General features: G+C 43.3%; 1 protein-coding gene across 1 annotated transcript in view; it reads right to left on the bottom strand.

Moving 5' to 3' along the window:
* Positions 1–11,434, bottom strand: part of LOC129817424 (calcipressin-2-like) — a 110,996-nt gene extending 99,562 nt beyond the window's left edge. Inside the window, exons 1-2 of the mRNA XM_055872641.1 lie at positions 11,143–11,434; positions 7,541–7,758 (exon numbers count right to left, since the gene is read on the bottom strand). Of these exons, the coding sequence (XP_055728616.1) occupies positions 7,541–7,756 (216 nt within the window). The 5' untranslated portion in view covers positions 7,757–7,758; positions 11,143–11,434. The remainder of the gene's footprint in view (positions 1–7,540; positions 7,759–11,142) is intronic.
* Between the last annotated feature and the right edge of the window lie 1,615 nt (positions 11,435–13,049).

Genomic DNA, 13,049 nt, shown 5'->3' with positions numbered 1-13,049 from the left:
CTGTCAGGTAGATGGATTAACTTGGCAAAGGAGAAATGTTCACTAATAGGGATGTAAACAAATTTAGAGAAATAAGCTTTTTGTGTGTAGGGAAAAATTATGGGATCTTTTATTTCAGCTCATGAAACATGGGACCAACACTTTACATGCGTTTATATTTTTGTCCAGTGTAATTAGATGCAATACTTTTGTGAATTGTGAAGAAATATGCTATTACCATAACATATTATAGAGAGAGAAAGCAATGAAAAAGGCCCAGCAAACCCTAACAAGCTGGCATCTTTGAAAACCAATTACGCTATGTGTTTGCAGAGGTCTTCTAAAGGACATTCTGACTACAACTTTGTTGTCAAAGCAAAGGCTCCTCGTTTTCTTTAAGGAGATAGGTAGAGAGAAATAGAGCGAGTCAGAGAGAGCGGGACTTAGAGAGAGAGAGCGTTGTGAGAGAGTCAATAAGAGTCTGATGCATTCTCTGAAACTCTGGTGGAGAGATGTCTGGAGTAGGGGATTTACTTACAGCCTTGGGTAACAGCACAAACACATCTCACTGCTGCGTCCGACTAACTGATTGACTCACAGAACATACTGGGCATATCACTCTGTTCACACTGCTATGCTTTATCTTGGCCAGGTCGCAGTTGCAAATGAGAACTTGTTCTCAACTAGCCTACCTGGTTAAATAAAGGTGAAATAAAAAATAAATAAATAAAAATACTGAGAACTGCCATCAATATTCCACAGCCTATTATACACAGCAGCATAATGTAAAGGATGCTTGAATCATCTCTGTGCAGAGGAGTGCAGCATGAAGGAGAAAATTAAAACCACACAAGAAGATACCTATAGATATAGAAACATATGTATACAGATGTAGGATCTTAATTTGAGCCAGTCTCCCACAGCAGGACAATCTTGCAGCAACAGGAAATATGAATTATTATGTGCATTGTAGTTAATGGCCATTTTTGTAGCGATTTTAAAAAAAATCGTAAGGGATTTCAAAGTGGAAATTACAAACTTTAGAAGCCTTTTTAAACCTCAAATACATAAGTTTTAAATGTCCTGTTTAAAATGTCCTGTGTTGGAAAGTTATCCTGCAACAGGGTGATCAAATTAAGCTCCTACATCTGTAGGACCAGAGGGGATCATCAGCAGCTCTTTCCTTCTCCACATCAGAGAAAATGATGTGAGGAAAGAACTCTGATTCTGCTGCCCAGACAAACACAGATTTCTCACCAATGCCCCAAATCTGTCCCCATTGGTAAAGTAAACACAATGCAGTCTCCTTGCTCTGTCCAAACCCAGCCTTCTATAGTACCTGGTGTAGAAGAGACAGCAATGAGACAGTGATGGCACCATCGTCCTCTAACAGGGACACTTAGAGTAAATATCAACACTGGATTTAATCCAGCAGGCATCTGCAGCCTAGAGGATGAGAAAGCATTGTTCAAATCAAATCACATTTTATTTTTTGTTGGAGATGAAGTGAGAAAGCTGAGGCTTGGTACGGGTGTTGAGAATTCAGCAAGGGCAGAGCGGGGACACAGACACAGAGAAAGACAGTGAGAGACAGAGAAAGAGAGTGAGAGAGAGACAGGAGTGACATAAGCAGTGAATGGGAGGACCTAAACCCTTGGCACAAGGCAGGACAAACCATTTTCGGACCTCAGTCAGAGTCAGAGATGAAACAGGGATTATAGATTTTATAGATCTCATTAATTCACAATGCGCTTGAGCTTGCTAAAATGGTCTCAACAACTCCCCTAAAGAGTAAGAAACTTTCCCAGTCACTGAAGATGGCCACACAGGAAGTATATTACAGTGTAGCCATCTTCACATATACAGTATATCGTAACCTTTGAGGTGCTAACTCGGATGGAACTTTGTTGTGTTTGGTCAAACCAGTCTTTAAAACTGCATATTGATAGTGACTCCTGTACATGGATATTTTTTTATTGTAACCACAAGGCTTCAAAATAAAAAGTTCAAGCTCTGTGTGTATCCTCGCTGGCTAACTCAATAAAGTGGAGACGGAGGAATGTTAATGCTTTTCTGCTGCAAACCATCAGCACTTTTTCTGTTCCCGCCACCCCATAAATGTTGTTCAGAGAGCAACCGTCTGATACAGCACTCTTAACACAGTGTCTTGTTACCCAGATACTGTTTCAGCTAATCTCCTTAAACTTTGGCCAACCTTGCAACAGACAGGATCATAGGGTAGGGGGTCGACACACACAGAGTACTTAGTCTAAGTAAACTCTCCATGCGGCGCAAAAGGCCATACTTGTAGCTGGGCACATAAAAGTGATATGCCCATATAAAGTAGAAACGACGGGTTACATAACCGCTCCCTCAAATTTAGATTCCTTACAATGTTGTCAGGAAACTTGGGATCTTCAGAGAGGAACTGACCGGTCAGGGTGTCACCCCCAACTCCACTTTTTCCCCATTAATCAGCTATTTTCTACCGCTACTTCCTTGTTTCGGACATTCCATTAATAGCCAACTTCGTCCTTCCATTAAGGAGGAAACTTTCCATTGGTGTTGCATTTCTGAGCCCTCTCCCTTTCAGCACCCTGGCTGTAATTGTGTATGGGGCAGAGGACACACTAGGCTAGGGTCTAGCCAACACATTGCCTTTCAGAGACAGACTCCCCTGCTGATCCAAGGTGTTCTCCCACCCCAGCTAAAGCTGCTATCAGACACCAAAACCTACACAAGTGGGTCGTTCGACCAATTAGGTTCCTTTTGAGTAGTGTAACTACTTTTTTATTTTACCTTATTGTAACATTGGCTTAAAGAGCACATGGTCACGTGAATAAAAAACACTTTTTCTCCATCTCAAGAAAAAAAAAAAAGACTAGAGTAAGTGCCAAATAAAGTAACAGGGTTGATGACCTCATCTTACATCAGACATACATCTCCTTGTGACAGGGGGAATGGAAGATTGTTGTGTGCAACAGGGAGAGGCAATTGAATACAAGCTTCACAATTTTTTTTAAATTGTAACAAAATGATAGCCTGTCTATCTATGGGTAGACCTGTTCTGCTCGATCCGCTCAGTTTTCCACCAGTAAACTGATAGAAAGAGTAGAACCGACTCACCTGATTTTACACTGTGTGATTTGACTATTACATGTTCAATGTTCCTTTAGAAATAAATATTTTTAAAAAGGTATAGTTTCACCATATTAAGAGGAGAGTTCAGCTCACGTAACAGGGTTGACCTTAAAATGAGGAACAGGTTGTTGTTTTTGGACCTTAAAATGAATCACTAATAACATGAAATAAATAACGTTTCGAAATGACTTTGTCAAAGCAACAAAATAACGACTAGGGCTTTACCATGATGGTGAAAACATTTTGGGGTTAAGTGGGTTAAAATCTTCCTAGAAGTCACAGAGGGTAGGTACACTGAGAGACACATCAAAATGCTGAATTTTGGCACTTTGTCTTTATTCATATAACAAATCTGATTTATTCGAATTTCCATGTGGTCTATAGCACTTTGTTTAATATAACAGGCTTTTAAGATGCAACATTTGTGCACAAATATTTACTTAAAATATCAAAAGGAACGTGTTGCAGCATTAAAAGGACAAAGAAAATAATCTTGTAAAAGAAAACAGAGAAGACGGAACACGTCAGTCTCCTGAACTCTCTCTGTCAACTGCAATGCCATGTCAGTCAGTCCCCATTGCCCTGGTTATGAATCATACTCAGACTCCTCCACTGTACCTTGACATTTCCAAGCTGACGATCAATACTATCGATTGTGAAAATACCCTGAGCAGTGAAGGACTAGAGGAAAAGGTCTGTGGCACACAGATGGAAGGGATTCCATCCTTACAGCCATTTAGTATTAGTCTTGGAGGTGCTCTGGTTCAAACAGCCTTCAGCTCTACAAGTGGCTGTGTATAACCCCTAGTCCTGGAAACAGTCTGGAGCCTCAACGGCGAGGACATTCAGAGATAAATCACGTAGTTAGAACTTGGAACTGAGAGGGCCAACAATGACACTCCAAATTCCATTGCAGTCCACTGGGGCTTTAGGACTGACTGATTTTCCATCCCCACTCCCCAGACAGACTTAACTATTAATAGAAACAAGCTAATAACACTACGTAGCTATAAATAGTCATGATTCATTACGGAGGGCTTTCCATCAAGGTAATCTTATCACAGAAACTTTAATTGATTCTGGCCCGGGTCCACAAACAGAAACTACGCTTCACTCGTCGTGCCAACAAGGGTCAAGCAATTTGACGGCGAGGCAAATCAGGAAGGAAAACAGACAGGGAAACATCCAGGTGCTGTTGGACTGATTTCATCCTGGTAGATCAGTCAGCAGAAGCAGAGGTACTGAATGGTGCCTCCCTGTCAGGCTGCTGTTAAGGTTCAGCATGGCTCATTATATAGAGGGAAATGGAATGGTGCTTATGCTAGTTGTCATGGCAGCACATGTATGTTTTATGCATATTGACATCCCTCAAGTCATGTGATCACACTCTCCGTAGCGGATGTGAGTAAGACCTTTAAACAAGTTAACATTCTCAAGGCTGCAGGCCCAGACGGATTACCAGGACACGCACTGAGAGCATGCGCTGACCAGCTGGCAAGTGTCTTCACTGACATTTTCAACCTCTCCCTGACCCAGTTGGTAATACCTACAGGTTTCAAGCAGACCACCATGTGCCCAAGAATGCCAAGGTAACCTGTGTAAATGACTATCGTCCCATAGCAATCACATCTGTAGCCATGAAATGCTTTGAATGGCTCACATCAACACCATCATCCCAGACACCCAGTCTAATACCCATACCCCCGGCAACAGATCCACAGATGACACAATCTCTATTGCACTCCAGACTTCCCTTTCCCACCTGGACAAAAGGAACACATACGTGAGAATGCTGTTCATTGACCCCAGCTCAGCGTTCAACACCATAAACTAAGGACCCTGTGATTAAACACCTCCCTGTGCAAGTGGATTCTGGACTTCCTGACTGGCCGCCCCCAGGTGGTAAGGGTAGGCAACAACACATCCGCCACGCTGACCCTCAACACGGGGGCCCCTCATGGGTGCGTGCTTAGTTTGCCGACAACATGAAAGTGGTAGGCCTGATCACCGATGAGACAGTCTACAGGGAGGAGGTCAGAGACCTGGCAGTGCGGTGCAAGTACAACAACATCTCCCTCAGTGTCAGAAAGACAAAGGAGTTTATCGTGGATTAGAGGAAACGGAGGGCCCGAGCACGCCTCCATTCACATCGACCGGGCTGTAGAAAAGCGGGTAGAGAACGGCAAGTTCCTCGGTGTCCACATCACTAAGGACCTGTCATGGTCCAAAACACACCAACACAGTCATGAAGAGGGCACGACGACGCCTCTTTCCCATCAGGAGGATGAAAAGATTTGGCATGAGCTCTCAGATCCTCAAAACGTTCTACAGCTGCACCATTGAGAGCATATTGACAGACTGCATCACCACCTGGTATGTCAACTGCTTGGCATCTGACCACAAGGCGCTACAGAGGGTAGTGCATTTGGCCCAGTACATCGCCCTTCTTTTTGTTGCACTTACTCTCTTGCACTGGCTCTATGCACAAATCACTGTACTCTACTGACACAATCACACATACTAAAGTGACACTCCCACACACACACTACATACGCTCACACGCTCACACGCTCTCACACACACACACACACACACACACACACACACACACACACACACACACACACACACACACACACACACACACACACACACACACACACACACACACACACACACACACACACACACACACACACACACACGCTCCAACTCTGTTTATTAGCTATCCTGATTACCTAGTCACTTTTACCCCTACCTGTACAAAATACCTCCTATCACATCAACTACCTCATACCCCAGCACATTGACTGGGTACTCCTTGTATATAGCCTTATTACTTTGTGTTCATATTTTGTGTTACTATATCCTTTTCTATGTGCTAATTGTCTTACTTTTTCACTCTTAATTGTTAAGAAAGTGCTAGCAAGTAAGCATTTCACGGTAAAGTCCACACCTGTTGTTTCCGACGCATGTGACAAATAACATTTGATTTGATATGTGACTGGGATGGGTGATAGATCACCTTTAGCCTGCCGCTGTCCTGGAGGAATGGCTTCTGTATGCATCTGTCACACAGCATAAGGCTCAAAGCAGCGGGGTGGCCAACCAGCTAATGTCTCTCCTCTGACTGAAGCAGGCTGGGGTATGGGGCTGGGGCAGAGAATGGAGGTTGGGGCTGGGTTATAGGGCTGGGTTGGAGCAAGGATGAAGCTGGGGTTAGGGCAGGGTAAGAGGATGGAGTGGGGGTTGGGACAGGGGCAGGGACTGGGGCAGGGGCAGGGGCAGGGGCTGGGACTGTTGACTGGGGCAGAAAGACCGGCCTAGTGCAGTTCCTCTGGTTTGTTCACATGACCTCAGCTCCAGACACAAAAGAACTGCGGGGCCCACACAGAAAGCCTGAGGAAGTATGTCCATATTCAGCGGTAAAGCAGAGGGAGTGGACTGGACTCACTCTCTCTTAGTCTTCATTATTTTCATCTCACAAACAACAAGAAGTATGTCAGTTCATGTACAAGGGGGAGCAGAGGTCAAGGTCTATAATTGGTGTTGACACTCAGAAGACCATTGTCCTCAAATGCTGAGATTCAGAGAACCCTTCCCTAATGAACAGCAGATAGAACTTCAGACAAGTCATATGGCTCTGTGGACATCCATTAGGACTCCTCAGCCACATATCAAAACCACTGCCTGCCAAGATGGTGATCAGAAGAATGTATAGCAAGAGCTACAGAACAGTGGACGACCAGCCCCCGTCAGAATGGCTGCCCTTGATCTGACCTTTAGCTGGGAACTGGATGACATAACAGGCCTGACAGGCCGAGCCCGGTTAATGGTGGTTTATGAGGACAGTGTGGGGTTCGAGGACAGCCCGGGAGACATGATACCCATCAGCAGAACAGATAAATGGAGAAAATGGCTGCCAGGCATCCACAGAGTGGAGTGCAGTAGGTCAGAGAGATATTTGATGTGTTTGTTTGCCAAGAACAAATTGCCCTCAATAAGACATTTATTTAATTTATTCAGAAGATAACCCCCCACTGATATTTTTCATTTACATTTTAGTCATTTAGCAGACGCTCTGCAATCAACCATGCGCTACCAACTGAGCCACATGGGACTGCGTGATGAATCAATATGTTCTGAATTCCTTATTTCGTTACGATGGGGACCAGAGGGCAACAACACACAAATACAGCACCAAGAACACAATTATACAGTAGATAACAAGATCTGTGGCGGAAACATGGACCAGGAGGACAAACAAGGTCAATGTGACTTTTACAATTTCATCACCTTGAATAACACTTTTCCTCAGATGGGTTGCCAAATGAGAACAAAATAGGCCTGAGTGAAAATAGAAGGGGGACATTGTGCAACTCTCTCCCCCGTAGATAAGAAGAGAGTGGTTTGACCTTACTTTGCCATCCTGCTCCTCAAACACGGACTGGTCCACGTTGCAGGCAAATAGGGAGGTGGGTAGGTCGTTGAAGTCGGTGATCTGATGGAAGCTATCACCCAGCGTAGAAACTCCCACAGTGCTTTGCAGCACCAGCAGCTCCTCTCCTCCCAGTAGGTAGACCCGCTGGTAGAACGTGGCTTTTCTCAGGTTGGAAAATAAATTATCCCCCTTCATGGCTAGAGACAGAGAGAGAAAGAGAGAGAGAGAGCGCAAGATGAGGGTGAGCTCAGTCTACATGCTGTGATGAATCCTTGCAGAGAGTAATGGTGGCTTCAAGGGTGGAGGAAGTGGACAGTCAAACTGTCCTTCGTATCAGTTCAATGGGAAGGCTAACTGATCGCTGATGTTACTGAATAATGGAGCTCACACTCACTCAGTTAAATACACACAGCTAGTCCTGCACTGTTGGTTTGCATCTCTAGCTCATGTCCTAGAATAACAAATGTGTTCTGAGCTTAACCTTCCAGGCTGTTTTACTATGACGTCATCTTAGTTATGAACCCCTGTACCCCCACCTCTCCCTCCCTCCCTCTCTTACCCATCTTTATTTTCCCATATATCTAAAGTGCACCTGGCATGATTCAGATAAAATGGTGATCTGATTAATCAGACTGGTTTAGAGTCTTTTTACACTCTCTCTGCTCTCACAACTACTGATGCCTTCTAAAACACTCTACAGGTAACCTAAACAACAACACTGAGAAACAGACAGGCAGACAGAGAGAGTCAGAGTGAAGAGCGAAAGAGAGGGTTTACCTCTAAACCACAGCCAACAGATGTTAATCTCTGGCCCAAGTCAGTAATATTCTGGCAAAAGATTAGGTGATGGGTTTAGGATGGGTGCTCCCACAGAGGTGTAATGGGGGAGGAATGGGGATGGAAGGAGGAGAGATGGAGAGGAGTGGAGGAGAGGGATGTGGTAGAAAAGAGGAGATGATGATTGGAGGGTGAGAGGGTAGAGTAGAGGATGGAGAGAGGTGGAGTAGGGGAGTAGAACAGAGATACAAGTGGAGAGAGGAAGGGAGGGAGGTGGAGGTGAGAAGGAGATAGGGAGAAGTGGAGGAACAAGGGGCTTGTCACACCTTCCCGACATTAATACACCACGACATGTCCAGTCCACCGGCAAGCCAGCACTGTCACCACATGGTTATTTTAGGATCAATAGCCCATCACCTGTCACACACACACACACAAAGGGCTATAGATAGTGGCTGTCTGGATAATTCCTGGCCTGTGTAAACGCTGCTATAAATAGCTGCAGAACTAATGAAATGCACAGATCGCTGGGGCACTTGATTAAATTGGAGTGTTCCAGACCGGTAGGGCCTCATTTCATTTCAATATCAGAAGCGTGCCCTGTGGTCTGAGACAAGGCTGTTAGTGAGCCCAAAACAAGAGCACGTGCACACACACACATACAGATGCTCTTGCACACACATACACACACACACACACACACACACACACACACACACACACACACACACACACACACACACACACACACACACACACACACACACACACACACACACACACACACACACACACACACACACACACACACACACACGCACACATACACGGATACTAGCTCTCGCTCGCACGCAAACACACGGATGCTCTCTCTCTCTCTCGGACACACATGGATGCGCTCTCTTTTGCTCACACACACAGCCATTTGTCTCTGCTGTCTGTGTCCGCTGAAGGGATATGGGTCTGTGTTTGACAGTACGAGTGAAACAGACCTAGAGAATAGAATGAATCAGACACAGTATTCCATTCATGCATTCAGAACTGTGAGTCAGCCTTTGATGTGCTGTCTGTCAGTCTGTCTGTCACCTGTATGCTTGTTTACTCATCATTTCAGATGAAATATGACAGATTCAGATTCAATACATTAAGCACTGTAGTTTTCAAATAATCTGAATGATAAACAAGGCTTCATGTAAATTATATTTCATTATCAATGCAACCAATGGACCACAATCAATTGACCATCGAATTACTGTTCTGCAAACTAACTAATGCTAACTAAGCGGCAAGGAGCATTCGACAAACCACAAGGTAAATGATTAAAATCATTAGGCATTATTGATTGGCCCATTGTAGAATATTTAAATTGTCAATAGTTCCATTTCGCTGACCTCATGGCTGGATGGTAAACACATGCTTATCTAAGCACAGACAGAGATATGGATGATAGTGGTGGTGATGTAGCCAGCATCACATGGCTTGATAATGATAACCTTTTGCTCAGAAAACCACCTGATGAATGAAGTCACTAACATACCATCATATCAATGTGCAACAAAAAAACAAACATGGAGGCTACAATAGTTCATATTATCTATAATAAGGGCCGTGCAATATAGATTACTGAATGTTATGACCGTATGTAACACAAACATTGAAAAGGCATGCTTTATATTACAGTAATTACAAAATCCAACCAGTTATTGACTGTCTATGCAACAGTTAGATCAGGAATGTCTAATCCACACCGCACAGGAAAGCAGCAATATGAGGCAAACATACTCGTCCAGACTTTCAATGAGTCATATCTGCAGAGGTTTAACCAATAGCAACCTGTTGATGTCAGAGGGAAAATGTCTGGAGGGCCCGCTCTTTCGCTGTCAGAATACCACAACTTTCTCATGGGAAAGAGAGAAACACCCGAACACTGCGCTTGACATGAGTAGCCTACCAGCACCTCACATTTTCTATGGCTTGAGCTCCTGTTCCTCGTATGGAATATTAGTTAAAAAGTATCGTGGAGCTCCTGCACCTTAATATAAACAGTCCCGCACCCAAAACGAGTACCGGCATCTATTTCGGTCCATGTCAAGCATTGCCGAATCATACCTGACAGCCCACCTCAGGTCGGATACAAACTACTAATAGGCTACATCTATTGGCTACATGTACTTTTCATTTAGGCGCTACATGTACTTTTCATTTAGGCGCTACATGTACTTTTCATGGAGGCTGTTGAACATTGAATAATAATAATAATTCAAGATTAATAGACAAGTAGTCTAATTTGAGTTTTTGAAACTTTACTTTCAATTGCAGCAGTATTTGCCAATAAATCCATTCTGCCTGCAATGTTACAAAAGACTCAATGGTTGCTGTCTATCATGTTTAAAGAAGGTGAGTGCATTGACAGCTGGTATTTCGATCTCATAACGGTCAATGCCCCTAAAGCATCCTAGGGGTTACATTGGGGGAATGGAGTAACATCACCTCTAAATTGCCAAGCAACATAAATTGAAGGTAAACTAAACAGATTTATATTTATGAAAAATAATATAGCATACGTTATCCTAAAAGCAGCCAATTGTGCAGGTCAGCACAGTTGCATCGCTAACAAAATCCCAAATGTAGGCTAACCTCAATTCAAAGTCGTTCTCTCGCAAGTTAGAGCACTTTCTCACCCGCTGACTTTACCCTATCCACACCCCATAGCTTCAATACAACGCAAGCGACACTTTGCATCACTGTCAATTTTCCACAGAAACGCGATCTGCGAAACTGGAGTCGCCATCGCTTCTCTCTACCTGTATGTGCAGTGCGTATCGGTCCGACTGGCGTGTCTTCAGCGTTGCCTCTACCTCCTAACTCTTCTTCGTGAATCAACCTTGCATTCCAGCTGCGAGCCGATATTATCCTGACGTTTTTGCAGACAGTTTGACTCACCAATGACTGGCCTGCTGCATCCAAATTATATTTGCGTTACCCAGTAATGAAATACAGCTATCACCACAGGGGGCATTCTTTGACCAATAGTCTAGGCTACTCCGGAGCGGAGGGTCTAAAAAAAACTACAAATGAACGTCAGCGTTTTCTTTCGCGCGCACTTGCAGGCTGCTGTGGTGTTTGCTGGCTACATGTAGAGTCAAATCAAACATGTCTGATGACATTTACTGCGGGAAAATAATGTGCAGTCGATATTTGACAATCAGAGGCCAGTGCGCGAAACGTATTTGTAAAGGTAAGCTAATGGTTGGTGTCATTCATAAGTGCCAGTTGTCTGGGATATTTTAGCCCTTTGAACTCTGAGCATGTTTGTTCATTGAACACTGACATTTGAAACAGCTGCCAAGCATGTATTATAGGCCTATAGGTAATGATTCATCACCATTTTGAAATGCATAACCAGACTGTCACTGCGTTTGATGACAGGCTATCAATCATTTATTATAAAAATCTAATTATTAAACATGGTTGGTCACATTTCGAAAAATGTATTTCACCAGGAAAAGACCCTTGAGGTTAGAAATCTCTTTTGCGAGAGACACACTCAAGTATGTGTCCAGTAGCCTAACTTTCTAATCTAATCAACCTCTATCTTCACTCAGTGTTTTCAATAGGACCATTTCATTAGGCAGGCATCTTTCCTCTTGGAAACAAGTCTAAACCTGTGACCTGGCAGATACATAACTATTACAATAGACCACTGTCCACTAATGGACATTACTGGTGATCTCATGGGCTGATCGATGGAAGCCCTTTGTAGGCCTACTATAATTACATCAATCAACACACGCACATTTCAGAATAGCTTCAGCATTTAAGAGTAGGCTGGGCCTGAAATGGTCTATAATACTAACAAGAACAGGTCAACTTTAACCTACATCAAATGGTGTAAAAAATATCAGTGTCTTTATCAAGACAACCCAGTTATAGGATTGTCTTAATATTATAGGCAAAGGAATATTGAACAAAGCAACCTTAGACTTTTTTCATAAACTGATGTATGATGCCATATGATGGTAAGTAGGGTACATGGCAATAACGCAGTGCATTTAGCCAATACCTAAGTTTCATACTCATGCCCTGTGCAGTTAATATTCTGTGTGGATCAGAATAATACAAATACTCTTATATTTTATTACATCACAAAATACTGATCAATGTCTGTACCAGTGGACACTCCTCAGAGGAGGAAGGGAGGACCATCCTCCTCAGTGATTTTTATTTTATTTTTAAGTTAAACATTGAAAAAGTTATCCTTTTTAGATAAAAACTATGCTAAATAATTTCATGTCACCAAATAATTGATTTAAAACACATTGTTCTGCAATGAAGGTCTACAGTAGCCTCAACAGCACTCTGTAGGGTAGCACCATGGTGTAGCTGGAGGACAGCTGGCTTCTCTCCTCCTCTGGGTACATTGACTTCAATACAAAACATAGGAGGCTCTTGGTTCTCACCCGCTTCCATAGACTTACACAATAATTATGACAACTTCTGGAGAACATCCGCCTACCTATCAGAGCTCTTGCAGCCTGAACTGACATGTTATCCTCTCAATCAAAGGATCAGAGAATGAATCTAGTACTGAAAGCATAAGCTACAGTTGGCTAGCACTGCAGTGCATAAAATGTGGTGAGTAGTTGACTCAAAGAAAGAGAGAGAGACAGTTGAACAGTTTTCAACAAATTAATTTCTTCAAAAAATGGGG

Source organism: Salvelinus fontinalis, chromosome 20 (assembly GCF_029448725.1).
Source record: "Salvelinus fontinalis isolate EN_2023a chromosome 20, ASM2944872v1, whole genome shotgun sequence".
NCBI classification, from domain to species: domain Eukaryota; kingdom Metazoa; phylum Chordata; class Actinopteri; order Salmoniformes; family Salmonidae; genus Salvelinus; species Salvelinus fontinalis.
The sequence above is the reverse complement of the archived record's forward strand: the minus strand, read 5'-3'. Positions and strand labels throughout refer to the sequence as shown.